The sequence below is a fragment of the Microcaecilia unicolor genome, chromosome 2, assembly GCF_901765095.1.
Source record: "Microcaecilia unicolor chromosome 2, aMicUni1.1, whole genome shotgun sequence".
Taxonomy (NCBI): domain Eukaryota; kingdom Metazoa; phylum Chordata; class Amphibia; order Gymnophiona; family Siphonopidae; genus Microcaecilia; species Microcaecilia unicolor.
The window spans coordinates 571,131,617-571,151,711 of record NC_044032.1 but is presented as its reverse complement, the minus strand read 5'-3'; the positions used below and the strand labels follow the sequence as shown (position 1 = coordinate 571,151,711).

Below are 20,095 nucleotides of genomic sequence, written 5' to 3'. Positions count from 1 at the left end.
TTTCTCTTGCTTTTAAGTTCTGTTGCAGTTTTCAAACATTGCAATTCAATATTTTTTTCCCTTTAAATGAATAGCAGATCTCCCTCGTGGACGCAGTGGTTATTTGTAATGTATTTTATTTGCTTCTGTTAAAGTCCAGGAGGGTCTGGTGGTGCGCCAGTGGCCGCTGCTGGCCCTCCGGGGATCCGTGAGGCAACTTTGCACTTCAAGCAGAAGCACTTTTATAGCATCGCTGCAGACTCTCACTCCCAGCCTCACATACCGTGGACGCGGCTGCCATCTAGTGGTCACAGAGGTGCTTGTCCTATTCCCTGCGGCGTTTCTGCTCAACAGAAGGTGCCATGTGCTGTGCTCATTCATTATGCAGCTTCTCATCCATGCTGTCATTCACATGTCCATTCAGTGTTTCTTTCCTATGCTGTAGCCTGCAGGCAACTGCAGTGTGGTCATCTGATTTTAGAGTACTGATTTACTGCTATTACTGGCTACACTATATTAAAAACAAAAAATGAGAGGATAACAAAAATCTCTCCTCCATGCAAATAATATCAAAAATATCCCTGAATTTTTACGTTTCAAACAATTAAATTTTATGTTTTAAGTGTGTTCATATAGCTTGAGAGACCAACGTGACCTACACACGGTCTTTTTTTTTTTTTTTCTCCAGTCCTCCATTGTCTAATCATTGCACACTGACTGTAAAACAGTTTTTATCATTATATCATCATAGAATAACTGATTGGGTAAAAAATTGGTTGAATGGTAGGCAGGGGCGGTCTTAGCAAGTGCGGGGCCCTATACAGACCAATCTGATGGGGCCCCATCTTAGCCCTGCCCCCCACCCTAGCTCCAGGGCCAGCCACCCCTCCCTCCAAGCTCCCGGGCCATCCCCAGAGCTCCCCAGCTCCAGGGCAGGGCAGGGCAGGGCACCCCAGCTCCCTCCCGCCCTCCCAGCTCCAAGGCCGGCTAGCTAGCTGGCTGGTCTCGCTCTCTCTCCCCCTCCCACCCACCAGCTCCAAGCCCCCCCTTTCTCCCCGCTCCAAGGCCTGTCTCTCTCTCTCCCTCCCACCCACCCACCAGCTCCAAGGCCCCCCACCCAGCTCCAAGGCCCCCCGCCCTCTGATTTTTAAGTTACCTTGTCATCGGAGTGGCCGGCAGGTAGCGAACGAGGGAAGGGAAAGGAAGGCCCCCGAAGCGCCGCCCAGCAGCTCACACGCTGCTGCTGCTGCTGCTGCTACCTGCCGGCCGCTCTGACGTCGATGATGAGGTAACTTAAAATTCAGAGGGTGGGGGGACTGGAGCTTGGGCGGTTGGGTTGGGTTGGGGCGGGGCGGGGCGACTTCAGGCGCACCACACGGGGCCCCCTTGAGCACAAGGCCCTATACAGTCGCCTCGCCCTAAGACCGGCCCTGATGGTAGGACACAGAGGTGGTGGTAAATGGAGCTTGCTCTGAAGAAAAGGATGTCGTCAGTGGAGTACCGCAGGGATCGGTCCTGGGGCCGCCTCTTTTTAACGTCTTTGTGAGTGATATTGCAGAAGGGCTGTCTGGTAAGGTTTGTCTCTTTGCAGATGATACTAAACTCTGCAACAGGGTGGACACCCTGGAGGGTGTGAATGACATGAGGAAGGACCTAGCGAAGCTAAAGAAATGGACCGATATTTGGCAACTAAGGTTTAATCCTTAAAAATGCAGGATCATGAACTTGCCAGCTGACAAACATATTCAGCACCAACCCCAGTAAGCCAAAGTAAATATGTGGGCTTTTTAAAGCAGCTTTAAAAGTAGAGTAGGATGACTCAAGTTATAGAGTGGGAGGTAGGGAATTCCAAAGAAGGGGACCCAAAAAGAAAAATCCACAATTCCGAGTAGATTCCAAATGGGCAGATTATTCTGGTGGGAACTCCAATCTATACAAAGGAAAGTAGGAGAGAGGCCAAATAAGGGGGCTTTATGAACTAGTGTACAGACCTTGATAAGCAGAGGAATCACGATACAATTTTGGATGCTTGAGAAAGCACATAGCAGTATTTTGGACACTGAGCAGAGGGTTTCAACATGTCATCAACGATGACTCCTAAATCCCTTTCCTGGTCGATGACTTCTAATGTAGAACCTTGCATCATGTAGCTATAATTCAGATTCCTCTTTCTTACATGCATCACTTGCACTTGCTCACATTAAACGTCATCTGTCATTTGGATGCCCAGTCTCATAAGGCCCTCTTGCAATTTTTCACATTCCTCTTGTGATTTAAAAACTTTGAATAACTTTGTGTCGTTAGCAAATTTAATTACCTCACTAGTTACTCCCATCTCTAGATCATTTACAAATATGTTAAAAAGCAGTGGTCCCAGCCCAGACCCCTGGGGAATCCCATCACCTAACCCTTTTCCATTGAGAATACTGACCATTTAAGTTTACTATTACCTATCTTTTAACCAGTTCTTAATCCACAATAGGACACTCACATCCCATATCTTTCTAATTCCCTCAGGAATCATTTAAATACCTCTTGAAAATCCAGATACATAATATCAACTGGCTCATTGCTTTGTCCACATGTTTTTTCAGCTCTTCAAAGAAATGTAGCAGATTGGTGAGGCAAGATTTCCATTGACGCATGCTGGCTTTGTCCATTAATCCAAACTTGTGTACATGCTCAGTAATTTTGTCCCGTGTAAGGGTCTTTATTATTTTACCTGGCACTGACGTCAGGCTCATTAGTCTACAATTTCCTGGGTTACCTTTGGAATCCATTTTAAAAACTGGTGTTACATTGGCTACGTTCCAATCATCCGGTACCACGCTTGATTTTTAAAGATAAATTACTTCATACTAATAGCTCTGCAAGTTCTTTTTTTTAGTTCTATCAGCAGTCTGGGATGTACATCTGGTCCAGGTGATTTGCTACTCTTTAGTTTGGCAAATTGCCCCATTAATTCTTCCAGGTTTACTATTACTTACTACTTAACATTTCTATAGCACTACTAGATGTACGCAGTGCTGTACACTTGAACATGAAGAGAGACAGTCCCTGCTCGACAGAGCTTACAATCTAATTAGAACAAACAGGACAAATAAGGGATAAGGGAATTACTAAGGTGGGAATGATACAGTATGGGTACTGAACAAGTGAGTAAGGATTAAGAGTTAAAAGCAGCATCAAAAATGTGGGCTTTTAACTTAGATTTAAAGATGGCCAGAGATGGAGCTTGACGTATCATTCAGGAAGTCTATTCCAGGCATACGGTGCAGCAAGATTAAAAGCAACAGAGTCAGGAGTTAGCAGTGGAGGAGAAGGGTGCAGATAAGAGAAATTTAACCAGTGAACAGAGTTCCCGGGGAGGAGTGTACATAAGTATTGTCACACTGGGACAAACTAAAGGTGCATCAAGCCCAGCATCCTGTTTCCAACAGTGGCCAATCCAGGTCACAAATATCTGGCAAGATCCCGAAAAAGTTCAATACATTTTAGGCTGCTTATCCCAGAAACAGTGGATTTTCCCCAAGTCAATTTAATAATGGTCTATGGACTTTTTCTTTAGGAAGCCGCCCAGACCTTTTTTAAACCTCGCTAAGCTAACCGCCTTTACCACAGTCTCTGGCAATGAATTCCAGAGTTTAATTACACGCTGAGTGAAGAAATATTTTCTCCAATTCGTATTAAATTTACTACTTTGTAGCCTCATCACATGCCCCCTAGTCCTAGTATTTTTTGAAAGAGTAAACAAACGAGTCACGTCTACCCATTCCACTCCACTCATTATTTTATGGACTTCTATCATTTCTCCCCTCAGCCAGTGGTGTACCTAGGGTAGTTGACACCCGGGGCTGGTCATTTTTTTAACACCCTCTTCCAAAATCCAGTACTAGGCATACCAAGAATACAAAACACTCAGGACCTATAGAGCAATTCTAGCATACCAAAAGCAGTAATTTCTACAAGTCACACAAGGAAAAGGAAAGCATCTTAAACACTACAGTGAGCACTAGAACATCAATTCACCTATTGTAAAACGAAACCAGACAGAATAGTACAGATCGTCGATCCTGCACAGTCAATGCCAACTGAAAGCCATGTCTTTTTCACAAACACAGATGCCAACTGAAAGCCATGTCTTTTTCACAAACACAGATACACCCTAATCCACTATAGAATAAGTAATCATAAACTTTCTCTTTAGACAAAAATTAAACTGAACCCCCAAGATGCCAGACTCTGCATCACCACAGAAACAGAAAATGTCCCCTAGTACTGTGCAAAATATAAAGACAGCAGATGTAAATTTGAAAAAACTAACAAATACCAATCACCACTTTACAAATTAACAAATAGAAATAAAACAAGTATAGAAAATAAAATAATATCATTTTATTGGACCAATACATTTAGCTTTCAGAGGCAAAAACCTCCTTCCAATGGAACTTTGTAAGTCTAAGTGCTTTGAAAATACACCTCCCAGTCTCATAAGGTCCTCTTGTAATTTTTCAGAATCCTCTCGCAATTTAACAACTTTGAATAACTTTGTGTCATCAGCAAATTTAATTGCCTCACTAGTTACTTCCATCTCTAGCTCATTTATAAAAGTTAAAAAGCAGCGGTCCCAGCACACACCCCTGGGGAACGCCGCTATGTACCTTTCTCCATTGAGAATACTGACCAGTTAACCCTACTCTCTGTTTTCTATCCCTTAAGCAGTTTTTAATCCACAATAGGACACTACCTCCTATCCCATGACTCTCCAATTTCTTCTGGAGTCTCTCATGAGGTATTTTGTCAAACGTCTTTGAAAATCCAGATACACAATATCAACCGGCTCACCTTTATCCAAATGTTTATTCACCCCTTCAAAGAAATGCAATAGATTGGTGAGGTACGATTTCCCTTCCTTAAATTCATGTTGGCTTTGTCTCATTAATCCATGCTTTTGAATATGCTCTGTAATTTTGTTTTTTTATAATATTCTCTACCATTTTGCCCAGCAATGATGTCAGGCTCACCGGTCTATAATTTCCCGGATCCCCTTTGGAACCTTTTTTAAATAACAGCATTACATGGGCTACCCTCCAATCTTCCGGTGCAACACTCGATTTTAAAGATAAATTAAATATTACTAAATATAGTTCAGCCAGTTCATTTTTCAATTCTATCAATACTCTGGGATGAACGCCAACTGGTCCAGGAGATTTGCTGCTCTTCAATTTGTCAGATTGCCCCACCATTACATTCTCTAGGTTTATAGAGTTTCCATTCAGTTTCTCTGGCTCGTCAGCTTTGAATAAGGTTTTGGTCTAAGGTTTGGCAATTAAAATTCAATTATTTAACTATAGGGATTTTTTTTCAAAACCAGAGTCAGTTTTAACACATAGCTACTAAAGACTCCAGAACATATGAAAAACCTTATTTTTATTGACAATAAATGTCAATCATCCATGCATAACAACATACAATACAATTTTGCCTCACTCAAGCATTCACATACTACAGCCATCCATCAATTTTCGTAATAATAGTGCATAGCTATATACATCTCTCATAAGATGTTACAACTCATATTCGATAAATACAATATAGCAATTAAGAACTTATCTATTTGATCTAAAAGTTCATCATTAACGCTGGTTCTATAAACCGGAACCTGCGTATATACTATGTTAATTGTCCTGTGTTTAACTAGAACAAACTTGATACAATATTGCACCAAATACGTGTATTGTAGAGATATTCTTCAGTCCGTAATAATCTTCCCAATTGATGACAAATGTCACTGAGAATATCCAAACACCCCGAAATTGGGTTGGCTGGGGACATGCAACAGTGCTTGAAAAACTTCAAATGTCCCCAGCCAACCCAATTTTGGGGTGTTTGGATATTCTCAGTGACATTTGTCATCAATTGGGAAGATTATTACAGACTGAAGAATATCTCTACAATACACGATTTGTCATCAATTGGGAAGATTATTACGGACTGAAGAACATCTCTACAATACACGTATTTGGTGCAATATTGTATCAAGTTTGTTCTGGTTAAACACAGGACAATTAACATAGTATATACGCAGGTTCCGGTTTATAGAACCAGCGTTAATGATGAACTTTTAGATCAAATAGATAAGTTCTTAATTGCTATATTGTATTTATCGAATATGAGTTGTAACATCTTATGAGAGATGTATATAGCTATGCACTATTATTACGAAAATTGATGGATGGCTGGAGTATGTGAATGCTTGAGTGAGGCAAAATTGTATTGTATGTTGTTATGCATGGATGATTGACATTTATTGTCAATAAAAATAAGGTTTTTCATATGTTCTGGAGTCTTTAGTAGCTATGAATTAAAATTCAATGCCAAGAAATGCAAAGTGATGCACTTAGGGATTAGAAATCCACGGGAGACGTATGTGTTAGGCGGGGAGAGTCTGATAGGTACAGGCGGAGAGAGGGATCTTGGGGTGATAGTATCTGAGGATTTGAAGGCGACGAAACAGTGTGACAAGGCGGTGGCCGTAGCTAGAAGGTTATTAGGCTGTATAGAGAGAGGTGTGACCAGCAGAAGAAAGGGGGTGTTGATGCCCCTGTATAAGTCGTTGGTGAGGCCCCACCTGGAGTATTGTGTTCAGTTTTGGAGGCCGTATCTTGTTAAGGATGTAAAAAGAATTGAAGCGGTGCAAAGAAAAGCTACGAGAATGGTATGGGATTTGCGTTACAAGACGTATGAGACTTGCTGAACTAAACATGTATACTCTGGAGGAAAGGAGAAACAGGGGTGAAATGATACAGACGTTCAAATATTTGAAAGGTATTAATCCGCAAATGAACCTTTTCCGGAGATGGGAAGGTGGTAGAACGAGAGGACATGAAATGAGATTGAAGGGGGGCAGACTCAAGAAAAATATCAGGAATTATTTTTTCACGGAGAGAGTAGTGGATGCTTGGAATGTCCTCCCGCGGGAGGTGGTGGAAATGAAAACGGTAACGGAATTCAAACATGCGTGGGATAAGCATAAAGGAATCCTGTGCCGAAGGAATGGATCCTCAGGAGCTTAGTCAAGATCGGGAGGCAAGGCTGGTGGTTGGGAGGCGGGGCTAGTGCTGGGCAGACTTATACGGTCTGTGCCAGAGCCGGTGGTGGGCAGCGGGACTGGTGGTTGGGAGGCAGGGATAGTGCTGGACAGACTTGTACGGTCTGTGCCAGAGCCGGTGGTTGGGAGGCAGGGCTGGTGGTTGGGAGGTGAGGATAGTGCTGGGCAGACTTATACGGTCTGTGCCAGAGCCGGTGGTTGGGAGGTGAGGATAGTGCTGGGCAGACTTATACGGTCTGTGCCAGAGCCGGTGGTTGGGAGGAGGGGCTGGTGGTTGGGAGGCGGGAATAGTGCTGGGCAGACTTATACGGTCTGTGCCCTGAAGAGCACAGGTACAAATCAAAGTAGGGTATACACAAAAAGCAGCAAATATGAGTTATCTTGTTGGGCAGACTGGATGGACCGTGCAGGTCTTTTTCTGCCGTCATCTACTATGTTACTATGTGAATACTTTTTCTGGCATCAGTATCTCTCTCAAATCTTCCTCAGTGAAGACCAAAGCAAAGAATTCATTTAGTCTCTCTGCTATGGCTTTGTCTTTCCTGATTGCCCCTTTTACCCTTCGGTCATCTAGCGGTCCAACCAAGAGATAAGTGTTTGAACTGTATGCGGAAACGAATAGGAAGCCAATGAAGTGACTTGAGGAGAGGGCTAATATGAGCATAGCAACACTGGCGGAATATAAGTCGTGCAGTAGAAGTTGAACAGATTGAAGGGGAAAGAGATGGCTTAGTGAGAGATCTGTGAGAAGCAAGTTGCACTAGTCTAAGCAAGAAGTGATAAGAGTGTGGATGAGGGTTCTGGTAGTTTGCTCAGAAAGGAAAGGACACATTTTGGTGATATTATAGAGAAAGAAATGACAGGTTTTAGCAGTCTGTTGAATATATGCAGAGAAGGAGAGAGAGGAGTCGAATATGACCCCAAGGTTACGAGCTGATGAGACAAGGAGGATGAGTGTTATCCACAGAGAAAGAGAATGGGGGAAGGGGACAGGTTGGTTCAGGGGGAAAGATAAGAAGCTCAGTCTTGGTCATGTTTAGTTTCAGATAGTGATGAGCCATCCAGGCAGCAATATCAGACAGGCAAGCTGACACTTTGGCCTGGATTCCTGCTGAATTTTCTGGTGTGGAGAGGTAGATCTGGGAGTCATCAGCATATTATTATTATTATTAGCATTTGTATAGCGCTACCAGACGCATGCAGCGCTTAACACCTGACACAGAGAGACAGTCCCTGCTCAATAGAGCTTACAATCTAAAATAATACAGACAGACAAGACAATTAAGGGCGAGGGAAGTACTGGGTGAGAAGGAACAAGGGGGGAGGCAGATGAGTAGTGGCTAGGAGCCAAAAGCAGCAGTGAAATGGTGGGTTTTCAGTATAGGTTTGAAAACAGGTAGAGATGGAGCTAGACGCACAGGCTCAGGAAGATTATTACAGGCATAAGGTGCCGCGAGAGAAAAGGAACGAAGCCTGGAGTTAGCAGTGGAGGAGAAGCATAAAGGTGATACTGAGAACTATGGGATGATATCAGAGTACCAAGGGAAGAAGTATAGATGGTGAAAATAAGAGGTCACAGGACAGAACCCTGAGGTACACCAACTGATAGTGGGATAGGAGGAGGATCCGCCAGAATATACACTAAAAGTATGATGGGAGAGAGAAGAAAACCAGGAAAGAACAGAGCCCTGAAATCCAAGCGAGGATAGTGTATCAAGGAGTTGGCGGTGATCAACAGTGTCCAAAGCAGCAGATAGAATGAGAAGGATGAGAATAGAATAGAGACCTTTGGATCTGGCCAGGAACAGGTCATTGGGAGACTTTAGCAAGCGTTGTTTCAGTTGAATGAAGGCGAAAACCAGATTGAAGTGGATCAAGCATAGCTTGAGATGAAAGAAAGCCAAGACAACAGCGGTGAACAGCACATTCAAGTATCTTGGATAGGAAAAGGAGGCAGGAGATGGGGTGATAGTTGAAAGGACAGGTAGGGTCCAGTGAAGGTTTTTGAGGAGTGGTGTGACTACGGCATGTTTGAAGGCATCACGAACAGTCACAGTAGAAAATGAAAGACTGAGGATATGACAGATAAAAGGGATGACAGTAGGAGTGATATTGCTAAGTGGATGGGTGGGAATAAGATCAGAGGAACAAGTAGTTAGTTTCGAGGAAAGAAACTCTGGTTTCATCTTCAGTGATTTCAGAAAAGAAAGAAAAGGAGGCAGGGGGTTGAAAGAGGGTTAAGAGAATGGAATAAGGGAAGGAGAGATGGAGGTGGACTTGATTGAGAATTCAATTTTAATCTTGTGAACCTTATCATGAAAGTACTCAGCCAGAGTATAGGGAGAAAGTGAAGGGGGAGTTGGAGGTGAAGGCACTTTGAGGAGAGTGTTCAGTGTGGCAAAGAGACGTTGAGGGTTTGAGCCAAGAGAATTTGTCAACTGGATTTAGTAGTCCTGTTTGACAAGTGAAAGAGCAGACTGGAAGGAGGTCAGCAAGAATCTGAAATGTATGAAGTCAGCATGGGTACAGGATTTCAGTCAAAGGCATTCGTCAGAGCGGGCACAGGAATGTAGGTAGCGGATTCTAGAGGTCAACCAAGGCTGGAGTTTGGTATGCCTTACTGAACAGGGAATGGGAGGAGAGAGAGTATCCAGAGCAGAGAAGATAGTAGCATTATAGGAAAAGCTCTTTGAGCAGGGACTGTCTTTCTTCTATGTTTGTGCAGCGCTGCGTACGCTTTGTAGCGCTATAAAAATGCTAAATAGTAGTAGTAGTAGAGAGCCTCATTGATGGACTTGGATAACACAGTGGTTGAGAAGAGGTTTGAAACACTGGAAGGCAGAGTGGGTCAATAGCCTGAAGATTCCTAGATGTAGTGGTGGAGAATAGACAGAACTGGAGGGGGGGGGGGGGGGTGGTGTTTGTGAAAATTATCAGATGATGGTCAGAGAGGGGAAGAGCTGAGGTGCAGAAATTGGAAAGTGAGCAGTTGTAGAAGAAGATAAGATCAAGACAGTGGCCATTCTGGTGAGTGGGGGTACTGGAGCACAGTTGAAGATTGAAAGAGGATGTTAAAGCAAGAAACTGAGAAGAATAAGGGTCTGAGGGATCATTAGCATGAATGTTAAAATTCCCAAGAAAGAGGGAAGGAGATGAAGATTCAAGAAAGAAGGAAAGACAGGCATCAAAAACAATGAGAAAGAAAGAAAGGGACTATAGGCAGAGCGAATAGACGGATGGAGTGGACTTTGAAGGAAGAAAAGAAGGGAGACTGAGGTGAAAGAAGAGGTTGAAATCTACAAGAGGGTGAAAGTAGTAGCCCAACACACCACCTCCGCAGCCAACAGGGTGAGAAGTATGGGAGAAAAGGTAACCTCCATGACTTAGGGCCGTGGCTGACGCAAAATCTTCAGGGCAAAGCCAAGACTAAGGGCAAACAGATGGAGAGTACAAGAGCTAAATAAGTCGTGGAAGTAGGAAAGTTTGTTGTAGACAGAGCAGGCATTCCACAGAGCACATGAGAAAGGCAGAGAAGTGGGGAGGGGAGGAACAGAAATTAGATTGGAGACATCATGGTGTGATCTAGACGAATAGGATGAGAGCTGATGTGGAGGGCCAGGATTGGGACTGATATCCCCAGCGGAGAGCAGGAGAAGGAGCAAGACAGTACGGAACACAGTAGGAGAGGCATGACAACAGCAACGAAGGCGAGATGTACTCAAGACAGAATGGAGATGGTTGAATGGAAGGAAATGTTGAAGGTTGAGAGCAGAAAAGGGAGAAGACAAAAGAGATGGTGAGATGATGAATGCAGAAGGTGGGCAATGTGTTCCTGCAGTATACAGTGATCTCAGATGGAGAAAGAGATTGGGAGGGGACAGTACCAAGAAGAGAAAGTGTACTAGAGCCATAAGAAGTAACTGGGAGAAAATACAAAGTATATAGAGAAAATGCTTTGGTGCGTGGCACCTGGATCGAAGACCCTTGAAGGATCGGGATGGACCTGGGAGTCACCCTGGAGAAGGCTGTGAGGATATGCAGATGGGCTGCAAGTCCTCCACAGCACCTGGAAGGCAGCTGGTGGGAGTGCCGGGCACCTGGAGTAAAGACCGAGCAGATTGGAGTGGACCTGGGAGTAACCCTGGAGAAAGGCTGTGAGGATATGCAGATGGGCTGCAAGTCCTCCACAGCACCTGGAAGGCAGCTGGTGGGAGCGCTGGGCACCTCCACCATGCACCTCCCCAGCTAAGAAAAGGCTTACCAGAGGTTAGGCCAAAGCCAGCATTCCTCCCCGAGGGTCACCTGATCTTTTCAGCAATTGTTTTCCGTTCCTCTGACTCATCCCCATTAAATACCATTTCTAGCACTGGCAACTCCCCAGATAAAGGAGCAATCGCCACAACAGCAACAGACGGACAGTGGAGATGGTCAGGGAACTAGGCTGTGACCAAAAAGTCTCTCAAATCTTTAATAAATAAATTCATACAAAATCATACCAATAAGAGTGTGCATTACCATAGTAAGGACTCGACATGGACTGCGTTTCGGTGATAGTGCCTGCGTCAGGAGTGCACACAGTATGACAAACTTAGGGGAAGGTAAAAATGGCACTCTCTAAGAAAATAAATAGTAGTGGCATTCAACAATGGTGTACCAGCAGAATTCCTTCTCCTCTACTCAGTAGAGAAGGAATGCTGCTAGTACACCTTTGTTGAGTATATTTTGGGATCTACTAGTACTTGTGACCTGGTCTATCTGATGTCAGACAGGATGCTGGACCTGGGTCTGAGTGAGCACTGCTTTTCTTATGTCCATTTGTTGACCAAGCATTTTCGGTCCAGTTCCACTTATACATTAAAAGAGCAATTCTATAAATTGGTGCCTCAGTCTTGGCACCCAGATGCTATGCACTTACTGCCATTTCTATAACAGCATCTTGGCACCAAGATTCAATTACAGAATAGTAGCCTAAGGTCAGCATTGGTGCACCCCATGTATAGGCACACCCACTTATGCCATGCCAATAGTATTCTATACATTATCCCTGGGATTCTATATATATCGCTCCTCGATTTCTGCAAGGAAATTAAAGTGTATTCCATAACAATACGCATAATTAGTTAAGCTAATCAGTGCTAATTGGATATTAAGCAATTATCAGCACTAATTATCATTAGAATGTATGCACAGTACTTGCGAAAGCGCATTCTGTAATGTGGTGTACGCAAATTCTAAGTCGCATAGTTGAAAAGTGGGCGTGGTTATAGAATGGGCAAGTCACGGGTGTTTCTAAAATTTATGCGCGTTGTTATAGAATGCACCCGCTCCGTGCCTAATTTAGGCGTCGGGATTTATACCAGCTTTTGGTTGGCGTAATTGACACGACTAAATTTAGTCGTGCAGAGCATCACTCAGCATATTCTATAACATATGCCTACATTAAAGCATACTTTATAGAATTTCCACCCAGAAATCAAGGCGCAATATATAGAATCTAGCTCTATGGGCTAGATTCTGAAAATGGCATCTAAAATACAGACTCGTCCAATTAACGTGCCTAGCGCTATTCTATATGATATGCCTAAAGATAGGCATGGTGTATAGAATAGTGCATAGGAAATGGGGAACGTGCCTATATTTAGGCACAGCCATTTACGTCACTAAAAACCTGATGTTAATACCCACACCAAAATGTAGGCCAAGTTCCCCTGAATTCTATAACAATGCGTGTAAATTCGAGTAAGACCTCCAACATGCCCATACTCCTCCCATAGCTGTGCCCCCTTTTCAGCTACACACATTGGAAATTATGTGCACCTTTCAGAATACGCTTCAAAAGAAGTGCGTGTAAATTCCAATTAGTGATAATTGGTCATCATCATCGGGATTCTTCACACTGATTGGAGGTACTTTTATCCTTCTTTGAACACACTGGAGGCATTTTCTCAATCTTGGAGGTGCCCAAGCATGCACAGAGGTGGCACCCAGTGTGCAGCAGCAGCACCACTGAGCTATCACACCAACTCTTTAATGTTTTTTTTTTTTTTTAACGAGTGTAAATGACTGACATTCGTAGAATAAGCAAACAAGAACAAAATAACAAAGCAATTCTGTGGCCAGCTTAAGTTGTGTCACAATATCTGTCTTCCTCCTTTGAGGTTGTTCACATTTTAATTGAAAGTTTGAGCGTTCTTGAACTCTGCACAACACAATACTGCTTTGATGAACGAGTCTAACAGTGCCCTCTAGTGGATAATCAACAGATGTTCTAATCTGATCCTATTAACTTTGTTAGTAAATTAAAGTAGAAACCCATACAAAGAAAGAAAAATATAAATATCTCCAAAAATGAAAATACAGTTATATATATATATATATATATATATATATATATATATATATATATATATATATATATATATAAAATACTGAAGTATATACAAACCAGCATCTCAACACAGAGGCTAAATGTTTACAAAACCACCATACTATGTAGGAACATATCTTTCCTTAGCTACAAAATAGATACAATTAAGTCTTTTCTGATTCTGATGGACCTTACGACAATCCAATATTAATGTTTCTGTAAACATTTACTTAACCTATATGTTTGCTGAGTTGTTAAATGTACATACTTCCTTTCATAGGTTTGCCAGGCTTTTTGGTAAGTTTTCATTTTATATATACTCATGATATAGTTAGTTGCCAAAACATGGACTTTTTGTTTTGCTATATTTACTGGTACAGTACAGTCTCCATAATCCAACCTTCGCTAATTTGACCATCTGGCATATCTGACAGACCCCCTGGTGATGTCATCATATTTATTTCTATTAAAAATCTTGCCCTGTTTATAAAGCTATGCGGCATTGCCGATACAGCCTATTTGAAGAGAATGGACTGTGTCGGCAGTACCACGCTGACAGCCGCTACTCCGGCTTTGTGGGCAGAGGCATTTGTTTTAGAATAAATTTTGAAAATCGGGAAGTCCATGCTTTTGTTTATGCACTGTTTGAGGGGCTTATGCCGTGTTTTCCGTATTATCCAACTTTTCACTTATCTGACAATAGGTTGGTCCCGTTTATGTCTGATAATTGAGACTGTACTGTATTTATTAAGGGTAGAATGCTCTACCAAGACCTATCCGTATCATTAACAGCCTTTTGCCCTTCAGAAAAGCACTGAAGACCCATCTCTTCAAGATAGCCTACCCTAACGATTCAACCTAACCAAAACTTGCCCACATGATTCTTATTGACAATAGTTATACATTGAACATGTATCCCATTATCCGTTTTGCTACCCCATATCCATATTCATTCCTCTCCATCTTTCTACGTCTACCTCCCAACGCTCATTTCCTTCTGAACCCAATTCCTCCTATATTCACCTTACTTATCCGTTAACCCCATTCATTTTGAGCTTATCACAAACTGTATATTCTTCTTACGACTTTGTAATTCTTTATATTAGCGCGGGGCACAAATGTAATAACTAAATAAAGGGGTCCTTTTACTAAGGTGCGCTGAAGAATGGCCTGCTGTAGTGTAGACGTGTTTTGGGAATGCACAGAATTATTTTTTACCACACCTACAAAAAATGCCCTTTTTCTTTTGCGGAAAATGGACATGCGGCAAAATAAAAATTGCCCCGCATCCATGTTGGGTCTGAGACCTTACCACAAGACACTGACCTAGCGGTAAGGTCTCACGCAGTAACCGGGAGGTAATGGTCTATGCACATAGCTGCCGAATTTCAGAAAATTAAAAAATTTTTCAGACGCGCGTACTGGGCGCTCCAAAATTGAAAACACGGCAAAGGCCACACAGTAACTGGGTGGTAACTCCAATAGGGTGCATGTAGGTGCCTACATAGCTTAGTTAAAAGGCCCCTAAAAGTTGTAACTTTTTACATATATTAAAATTGTTTAACATTTTTTTGTATTGACTTGTATCTAGTGCCTGTTTGCTTTGTGATCCTACATAGTAATATGGGCACTGGCACTAATTATAGGGTGTTGCCCTGCTAACTTCTGGGTGCACTAACCAAACAGAGCCACCGTGGTCTCCCTAGAATTTCAGTGGCACTACTACTACTACTTAACATTTCTAGAGCGCTACTAGGGTTACGCAGCGCTGTACAAAATAAACACTAGTTGGTTATGTGCCGCTACAACTCCATGGGATCACCAGGTAGAAGCAGTGGCATAGCTACGTGGGGCCATGGGAGCCTGGGCCCCCGTAGATTTGGCCCTGGACCGCCCCTGCCGATGACCCATTCGATCCCTCCCCCCCAACTCTCCCCTGCAGTCGGCTATCTTTGCTGGTGGGGGACCCCAACCCCCGCCAGCCGAGGTCCTCTTCTTCTGGCGCAAGGCTTCGTTCTGTGTCTGTGAGTCTGACGTCAGACTCACAGAAACAGAACGAAGCCTTGCGCCAGAAGAGGAGGACCTCGGCTGGTGGGGGTTGGGGTCCCCCGCCAGCAAAGGTAGCCGACGGCGATGGTGGGGGAGGGCTGGCCGCGGGGGAGGGGGGGGAGGTCGAGAAGGTCATCGGCAGGGAGTGGGGTCAAAGTTGGTGGTGGTGGCAGCGTGGAGGGGGGGGGGGCCTAAAATGTGCCCCCTCACCTCGGGCTCTGGACCCCCCTCCCGCCAAAGTCTGGCTACGCCCCTGGGTAGAAGCCTCTCTTACCTCGCCATTTCTCACTAGCCCCAACTTATTTTTCTATTCCTTCAGTAATTCTTTTATAACCACCAAATGTAGCCATGGACAGCAATGCCAAATAATTTTATTAATAATTTATTGTCAGTAAGAAAGAGTGGCTAATGGTAGTTTTCAGTAAAAACCTTTACAAGACCATTGCATCACAAATCTATATAGACACTATAAAAATTGTGTCATGGTGGTTTTGGTTCTCAAGGTATGCACAGGGTCCCCTGTTACATTTTCCAAGAAAGGAAAAATGTTTACAATTCTAAAATACAGAATCTCATTTAAGACATTTCCATATATCTGACCCCAAGATGTATCGGACCTCTTCTCACCTATATACAGCTAGAATTGCATGACTATGACAAAAGCTTTCATGAAATGTCAAACTTCAATGAAAGCTGGGGAGGGATAGGATGGGGGTCTGGGCATGGGGGAGGGAAGGAAGAAACCATACAGTGGAGTCCTGATTATAATAAATGTTAGGAGCACTAGTTTAATGGCACGCTTTGACACCACTAAAGCTCATTGGAAAACAAAATTCACAAAATATCTACAAAAATCTAGTTAAAACCAGTAAAATCAAAACTGTACATGAAATTTACAAAAGATGATAGGAGGAAATTAAAATTAAATCTCTGCATTAAATCTATAAATACATGTATCATGCTAACATGTTGAAGTGGTGCATGGAGTTTCTGTTTTATTACTTTTAACACGGACAATGCAAGTACAAAAAAAAAAACACTTCGAAATGATGATTTTTTTTGCTTTGTATCATCCAATTGTGATAGGCTGGGGGAACAGAAATAAGCTAACACAAGAATGCTTAAAATGAGCTGCATGATCCAGTGAAGCCATGTCAGTTTGAGCTCACTAAAACCAAAGCATACAAAGCACTGCTGGAAAGACAGAAAACAAACAAAAAAAATATATTTTTTTAAAGATATTGTTCTAGAATTTTAAAGTCCAGGCACTTTTTAACTCAAGTCAGAGTGTCAGACTTCTGTGTGCTGTTGGGAATCCAAGGGAGGAATGGTCACATCTTCAAAGTGGCCATCGTCTCCGCTTTCATAGTCACTCAACATCACTTCCGACTCCATCTCACAGCATGCAGACACGTCAGAGCATGAAGCTGTAGAAGTGTACACGGACATGGACATGTTGTCCATCACGGAAGGTTCAAAGGATTGGTCATACCCTAATGTGTAAGAACCATAGGATTCCTGGAAGTTACTGTCGTCTCCACTCATCATGTTTTGAGGTTCAGACAGATCGGTGGAATAGTGGTGATGGGGAAGGTACTGATTGAGGTTGAATCTTTGCCTGCACCTCATGGATGAGCCCAAGCTACCTATTGGAGGCATGTCCCTGGATGGCTGTATTGAATCAAACTGCTCGCTATACTCTGGTGGCAATGGTGGGAGCTCATCGGATGCAGGGAAGTCATCTGGAGGAGGTGGAAAGTCATTTTCTATGTCATAGCCCCCCGGGTAATAATCTGTATCAATAGCATTTGGGTCGGTGTAAAGGGGAGCAGATTCCTCGACAACTTCATAATGTGGATATTCCTCAATACCTGGTAGCTGGACACTTGGCATCCAGTCCGAAGTGTCCCAGTGGTAACCTGAAATACGGAAAAAGTAATAAATATATATTCCAAAATATCTTTGGAAAGCAATGTCAATCAGCAAAACTGGCAATTATAAGAAAAGCTTTATGCTAGACAAGTTGCTGGAGCAAACAGATCCTGAGATTTGAGTCAACATTTAATAATGTTAAAGCACAAACAAAGCTGCCACCTGATGGTACATCATGCATTTGTTATTTTCTCTGTCTTTATTTCAACATTTTTGAGAAAGGGTACAGTTCTCCTGAAGTATGGCCAAACTGGCAAACATAAATAAATTTAACAAGCTATCAGGGAGAGCTATGCCATGATTGCTCAGAAATCTAGAACACACTTTCTTAGGAATATCAAGTAATTTACATTTCCTAATCATATATACAGTGTTTCCCTGAAAATAAGACACTGTCTTATATTAATTTTTGCCCCCCAAAATGCGCTAGGTCTTATTTTCAGGGGCTGTCTTATTTTTCGGGGAAACATCGGGGTTGGATCGAAGTTGGCCCGCCCGCCCTCCGTCGCTCCCGGAACTAACCTTAAACGCCTCCTTTCACCTTCGCAGCAAGCATCAACAGCAGCAGGGCAGGCCACTCCTTCCTTCCGTGTCCCGCCCTCGCCTGACGTAACGTCCGCGAGGGCGGGGCACGGAAGGAAGGAGAGGTCTGCCCTGCTGCTGCTTGCTGCGAAGGTGAAAGGAGATGTTTAAGGTTAGTTCCAGGAGCGATGGAGGGTGGGTGGAGGGGGGGGGGGGGGCCCCGGTGACCTCGGGTGGGGGGGGGGGGGGGGGGGCGGCCCGGGTGCGGCCTTGCTTTCAAACAAAAATTTGCTAGGTCTTACTTTCGGGGGAGGCCTTATATCTACCAATTCAGGAAAACCTCTACTAGGTCTTATTTTCGGGGGATGTCTTACTTTCGGGGAAACAGGGTGTATATATATATATCAAACATATAAACGGCGAGTGACCGTACTCACTCGCAAATGCACAGTAGAGACCTTCTCTGCCCCGCCCCCACGTCAATACGTGATGAGGGGGGCGGAACACAGAGGGTCTGTACTGCACATTGCTGAGGGAGGGACACCGCCGTCTAACGCTCCCCCCACCCAAGTCGCCGCCGCCACCCACCTTCTACCCGGTCGGGCCCTCGCTCCACTATTGAAACAGCGAGGGTCCGGGAACGCAGCACTGAGCTCTGCTGAGCTGCCGACATCGCCCTTTCTTCTTCTTCTCTGCCTCTGTCCCGCCCTCGACGACGTTACGTCACACGAGGGCGGGACAGGCAGAGAAGAAGAACGAAGGCCGACGTCGGCAGCTCAGCAGAGCTCAGTGCTGCGTTCCCGGACCCTCACTGTTTCAATAGCGGAGCGAGGGCCCGACCGGGTAGAAGGTGGGTGGTGACGGCTCGGTGGTGGGGGGGGGGGGGGGGGGGGGCGCGAACTCGGAGGGGGAGGGGCAGCGGCGAACTCGGCGGTGGGGGCGGGCCTTTCAACCCCCCCTTCCTATAATAGCCCGTTTTTACGGGCTCAAAGTCTAGTATATATATATTTGAACAGATGCCAAATCTTTGCCTATCCTGACTTTATATAAGCGGAAAATATTGGTGTCGTTTGCCAGCTTTTTGGGTAGGAGGAGCATGTAGGGGTGCAAAGAGTAAGGAAGACATATTGACAACTGGGGGTGAGGGGGGCCTCTCCACCCCGTGTTCCCACTCCAAACCAGACCTATGCATAAAACAAGAATAGCTGGAACACAGTGTTTACTCTCTTGCTAGGCAGTAATAAGACATATGAGAGCAAAACAAAACAAAAAAACCCAAATTAACATTAAAAAAAGCAAAGTGAAAAAGAACTCACAATCTTCATTTATTGAACAGTGAACTGAGCAACCTATTGGTGTCAATTTTAACCAACTATTACGCAGATCTGACGATTAGAAAAAGAATACAACTCTAAACTATCAAGCATTATCAAGCAGAAACAAATGTGAAGCAACAGAAAGGTTTATGAATCAGCAAGAACAGACCAGTCAAAAAATAGCCAGTGACTGCCCCACCCCCCTCGAAACACACACACAAATGGATGGATCACTACACTTACACAGTGGAACGGTACCTCAGAGACAGGAAAATGGCAAAAAAAAACCAACCTTCCCCATGATACTTTTATCTTTCCTAGGTCAGTGGTTCTCAATAGGGATAAGGAACATAAAATGATTTGTACTTTTTTTGGGATCTTGCCAGGTATTTGTGGCCTGGATTGGCCACTGTTGGAAACAGGATGCTGGGCTTGATGGACCTTTGGTCTGTCCCAGTATGGCAATACTTACGTACTTGTAAATATGCACACAGTTAGACCACCGTCATCACTATCTAGGAGATGAGAGCCTGAACTGCAGGAGGCAATCATCCACCCCCTCTCACATAAAGCAGTAACCTGGGCTCCCTGTAAGCTGGCATGTTCTAACCCGGAGAAGTAAAATGGAGACATGTGCCATTACTGAAACTGCACAGGAGCTTGAAGCTGCCGTGCTAGCACAAGAGGTGCAGGAGAGGCAGCTAGCACTGACAACAGGCATGATGAGAAACCATGAAAGCTGTCGCACTCACTCCTGTGTCCCATACGGGTTTCCTGATTAGAAATGCAGCCTACAAGAGTGATAGAAGGAAGGGGGAG

At 43.9% G+C, this 20,095-nt stretch overlaps 1 protein-coding gene across 3 annotated transcripts in view; it reads right to left on the bottom strand.

Annotated features, from left to right (window-relative positions):
* Window positions 1–15,872: 15,872 nt before the first annotated feature.
* FAT1 (FAT atypical cadherin 1) overlaps window positions 15,873–20,095 on the bottom strand; it is a 332,072-nt gene continuing 327,849 nt past the window's right edge. For all 3 annotated transcript variants that reach the window (XM_030191474.1, XM_030191476.1, XM_030191475.1), the window contains one exon: window positions 15,873–17,425. In XM_030191474.1, the coding sequence (XP_030047334.1) occupies window positions 16,797–17,425 (629 nt within the window). In that variant the 3' untranslated portion in view covers window positions 15,873–16,796. The remainder of the gene's footprint in view (window positions 17,426–20,095) is intronic.